The sequence below is a fragment of the Rhinopithecus bieti genome, unplaced genomic scaffold (genome assembly GCF_001698545.2).
Source record: "Rhinopithecus bieti isolate Rb0 unplaced genomic scaffold, ASM169854v2 scaffold_21535, whole genome shotgun sequence".
NCBI classification, from domain to species: Eukaryota; Metazoa; Chordata; class Mammalia; order Primates; family Cercopithecidae; genus Rhinopithecus; species Rhinopithecus bieti.
Genome location: NW_016810073.1, coordinates 7,101 through 11,730, shown reverse-complemented (window position 1 = coordinate 11,730; position 4,630 = coordinate 7,101). Strand labels below are relative to the sequence as shown.

The 4,630-nt window shown below is 43.8% G+C and overlaps 1 protein-coding gene across 1 annotated transcript; it reads right to left on the bottom strand.

Annotated features, from left to right (window-relative positions):
- Positions 1 to 1,639: 1,639 nt before the first annotated feature.
- LOC108541653 (eosinophil cationic protein) lies at positions 1,640 to 2,590 on the bottom strand. The gene is made up of 2 exons (XM_017891233.1): positions 2,536 to 2,590; positions 1,640 to 2,305 (listed from the first exon to the last, which is right to left on the bottom strand). The coding sequence occupies exon 2, from the start codon at positions 2,298 to 2,300 to the stop codon at positions 1,818 to 1,820; it is 483 nt and encodes a 160-aa protein (XP_017746722.1). The 5' UTR covers positions 2,301 to 2,305; positions 2,536 to 2,590; the 3' UTR covers positions 1,640 to 1,817.
- Positions 2,591 to 4,630: the final 2,040 nt, after the last annotated feature.

Genomic DNA, 4,630 nt, shown 5'->3' with positions numbered 1-4,630 from the left:
CACAATGTGGAGAGGGTGTGGGGGCAGGTGGGGACTGATCCCTCTGTCCTACGGTTTTAGAGACAAGGCATTCCTGACTGAGAACACACCTGTGATCTGGTACCTGAAGCGAGGAAGGTTAACTCCACCTTTCTTCACAGCAAACGTGTCTCCAGTTTTCAGTGTCCCACCTTCTCCTTCTGCTATTTTGAGGTGTTAGGAAGACTGCACTCACTTCCTGACAGGCCCTATTTTACCTCGAGGCAGTGGATTCTGTTGAGCACTGAGATTTCCCAAACCCAGTGTCTCTGTGCAAACTTTTAAGTTCACAGCCCCACCTTGGAGAAGCAAGATCTCAATGGCTTCTCCCGAGGAGAGACTTCAATACAGCTGCTGTCTGGTGCCATGAGAGTCACTATTACTGACATAAAGTCATCTGAGGAATAGAAATTGCTGTTTCTGAGAATCTGGAAGAGGAGCAGAAATACAGAAGTCAGAAATCTCAGACTGAAGGACCAAGGTGCAGATCTGATGGCATCGTATCTCTGTTGTATTCTGACTCAGGCCATTCAAAAAGACCCACTCTGTCCCCGGCACAATCACTTGAGTGTTGCACCTGTCCACAGCTTCCAAGAAAGGGCTTCCCCTTCCTGTTTCTCATGGATTCCTGAGTGAATGAAGCCTTGTAATGGAGGCCAGGGCAAGGGCTCTCATTATCCATTTCTTCTCTCTCTGGGTCTACAAATCCCTAATTCTCGAGGCTGTGCCCTACCTGACAGGTGTTGAATGAACTGTTTGACTCACCACTGGGGACAACTATGGAGGGCAGAATGGGCAGGGGGCAACTCACCTTCATGAGTGCTCCCTCTTCCCCGTCCTCCTCATTCCCCTTCCCCTTCCCATGTGACCAGCAGCTCCCCATCTCTAGGACATGGAAGTTTTGGAAATGATGGCCACCTCTCCTCCAGGCAGTATTACAATCTGTCCCTATTGCTGTCTGAACAATTTATCTCATTGCACATTTGACTCAAACCCTGGTTCCACCTGCAGTACAAATGCTGATAGCTGAAGATTTGATGTGCTCATTTAAAAGAAGTATCTCTGAGACTAAACTTGTTTTTATCTTGGTTTCACCATATTTATAGCATTCTTGACTTTTTCTACTTTTTTTTTGTTTTCTATCCTAACATTCAATTCTATCAAAATTTATCATTCGTAAATCATAATGAAACATTTGCATTTTCAGCTTATTCACTGCAGCTCTTTTTTTCTTGGTATAGAAATCATGTCAATAAAAACCATAGTTGGACCATAAAGCATCAAATGGGACCTCAGTATCAAATTGGTCTCAATTCTGGAATACAACTAAAACAAGTGGAGATCTGTACACAAGTTACAGGTTGGTTTTGGGGGAGCAGTCAGTGGATGGAAAATTGCTTAGAGGAGATATCAAGGCTAGGGAGACCAATGCTAAGTTGACTCAATTGGATAATTTTTTGAGGCAGGCCTGGAATCAGGTATCACATGGAGGCCGATGGGGGAATTAAGGAATTTGGTCAGATATTAAGGGTGAGAGATTCATGAAAAACCCATATCGCTAGAGCAGAGTTTCACTAAATGACAGCAGAGCGGCCGACGAAGACACACAGACATTTCCAGATGAATTTGCACAGCAGCTTGTTGGCGGTTCACAAGGCACTTCAGTTCAGGAAACCTGAAGGGGTATGGAGACTGATGAGGACAGATGCTGATACCCAAGGTACATGGAGGGATGGGATCTTGGCTATGATTGAGGAGCCTGGCAGATGAGTGATGATGAGGAGTGCTGATACAGGAGCTTAGATGATGGTATCCAGGTGAACTGGCACCACTGGATACCGTGGAGAATCCCGTGGATCTCTGCTTTCACATGCAACTACATAGAACCTCCGTCCTGGTCTGTCTGCATACCTGCAGGTTGAAACATTCTGTGCGCCTGGATTTATGAGGTCACAGTGGAGTAAAGGCACCCGGACTCTACTACGATGACAATTGTAGAGAGTACTGTTATGAGGGCAGCGTATACTTCGGTTATGACAAACATTAACTACGTTAGGAAAAGTTGTACGAAGAAAAGTATTTTGGTTTTTGCAACGCCCTTGATAATTATTTATTACCCGCATTGCAATGGTGCATCGAGGGGGGTTCATATTGATGTGCTGGATGGCAAACCACTGAGCCTTCGTAAACTGTGGCGGTCTGGCATGGAGTGAGCCCTCCACACCCATAAGCCCCAACAGAAGAAGCAGACAAATTTGGGAAGTGAACAATTTTGGAACCATGTTTCCTGTAAGAAAAGAAGAGAAGTAACTGCTCTCTGATCCAGTCTCGGCTATGACACACTCTGTAGTGTCTCAACCCACAGTCCCCTATGCTGCCACTCTGGGGTCCCATTTCCTTTTTTTCCTGTCCCCAGAGTGTGCCACATCTCCTAAGCACTAACTTCAGCTCACCTCTCCCTGAGGTGCTGCCCCGTCGCTGTCCCTCCTTTCCCAGTTCTGGGGATTGTTGACTTACCCAATCTCTGAGCGGCAGCTCCTGTGAGAACTGATCCAGCTGGTTGTTCTGGGGTTCAGGCGCAGCTGGTCTCCCTTACTTGGAACTGTTTACATAAAGCATCTCCTGGTGGGTTGGGCCAGCAGAGCCAGGAGGGAGGGTCTGACTCTTGGTCATGCAGAAACCCACAGATTGACACATGGTCCACTTGTGCAATCAACCTTTTTATTTGATGACTTGGGTGAGCAACGGATACCCAAGGACAGCCCTGTTGCTCTTTCTGCTCTAAGGACTCTAATTCCAAGTCATCCTGTGTAAGACAGAGTTTTGCTGGTTGGATTTGGACTCTGGATGAAAACGATACGCTGCCTGCAGATGGACCACAGATTTTGTAACTGTCCTCTGGCAGGCCCCTAAATGACTAAAGGACATGAAGGCAGGCATTGTAGTTAGAACAAATAGAGCCACAGAGGGCTGTTTGCCCAGGAGGAAGCCAGCTTCCCTTTCATTTTAAATAATATCCTTGGTTCTCTTTCACACAAATGCTCTCCATCTCATCCACCACGCTTTGCTGGGAACTTGAGCTACTAATTTCTTGGGGTACAAGATTCTGTAGATAATTAAAACAATCTGCTCCACATATTTGAGGGAGTTTTTTCTTTACTCCTCTTGCATTGCATCCACTTTTTCTTAAGTCTTGCCCTCATTATTGCTTCTACTTTGTGTAAAGTTACACAACCTAAAAACACATTGAGGAAAGTTGTAAAATCTGGCAGAGAATGTGCATTCAGGCATGAACATTTGGTGTCATGAAAGATTCCAACCTAGCACTGGGTATTCCTGTGTTCTTTTCAGCCTATGGTACTTTCTAAAAAACAATGTGTTCTGGGGTTGTCATTCATCTTCCTGATAGGTTTCATTTTGTGATATTAACAAGAAAATGTTTCTGTATTTACAAAATGAACATTAAAGACAGAGCACTGTATTCCTGAAAGTATAGAAGTCAAGTGTACAATTAGATACACAAAGCATCCACTTATTCTTGGCCCTCAGAGAAACACAGGAAAGTAATTGTAGACATATAATTGAATTACAGTATGATAGAGGTAATAGAACTTTTGTGAACATGATTTCACGGGGACACTGATGGTGAAGGAAATCAGTTGGCTTGAGAAACAAGGAAGACTTCCAAAAAAAGTTTCATTTTAGCAGGGTCCTAAAGGCTAAGCAGGGGCTTTTCAGGGGCTTTAGGGAAGAGATGAGCATTCTGGGCACAGGGGATGATGTGGGGAAATTGTACAGAGGTGGGAAGTGAATTGCAGGAGTAAGTCCTGGGTACTAACAGATGTTAAATGTCTGGTCTAGCTTTGAGATTAGAAAATAGAAAGTAGACCCTTAAATGGTATCATATAATTTCCAACCATTAATCTGCATAATTTTTACTACCATCCAATTTTCCTGTCATTTAGAAATGCAATAATTTTATCACTGGAGTCCCTAGGTAAATGTGGACACAAAGGTGACCTGGTGAGGACTCAATGTGCAGCTAATAGTGCTCTGCCTTGAAGTCCTGCTCTAGCCGACATTCATTAGTAGCTTTATCATGAGGTGAAGATTTTTTTTCATGTATATTGTGTGGAGATCATTTTTGTAGGTGATGAGAATGTAAAGGTGAATGATACGTAGAGTATCCCCTCTGTGATACTGACAGTCACACTGTGCATTCTTTTCAGCATACACAGTGCTATTTATAATGTTTGGTCTGGAAGATAAAACTTGACATTGGAATAGTTCACTAAAGGTTTTCATCACTGTCTTATCTTTAAAACTCACATGATGTTGGTTGGTGCACCGTTGGTGTTATATCAATTAGAGCTGAATAACAGCTGTGTCTGTGGAAAGCGCCCTAGCTCAGGGCCATTCTCTGACTCCATCTCTCCCTCCAGACTTTTATCCTGTCTGTTCAGTGATGACAGCTGCCTGGCTCCTGGAGACATCTGTGCTTATGATGCATCAGACTTATTGAAGTGTCTTAAGAAATAGCTCAGACCATAACCTTCCCAATTTGCAACCATATTCACCCTTTACAATTGTGGAGGGGTTTTTTTTTTTTTTT

What these genes read in the sequence shown, in the direction of transcription:
- LOC108541653 (XM_017891233.1), bottom strand. Translation starts at nt 2,300, where the DNA reads ATGGTTCCAAAATTGTTCACTTCCCAAATTTGTCTGCTTCTTCTGTTG.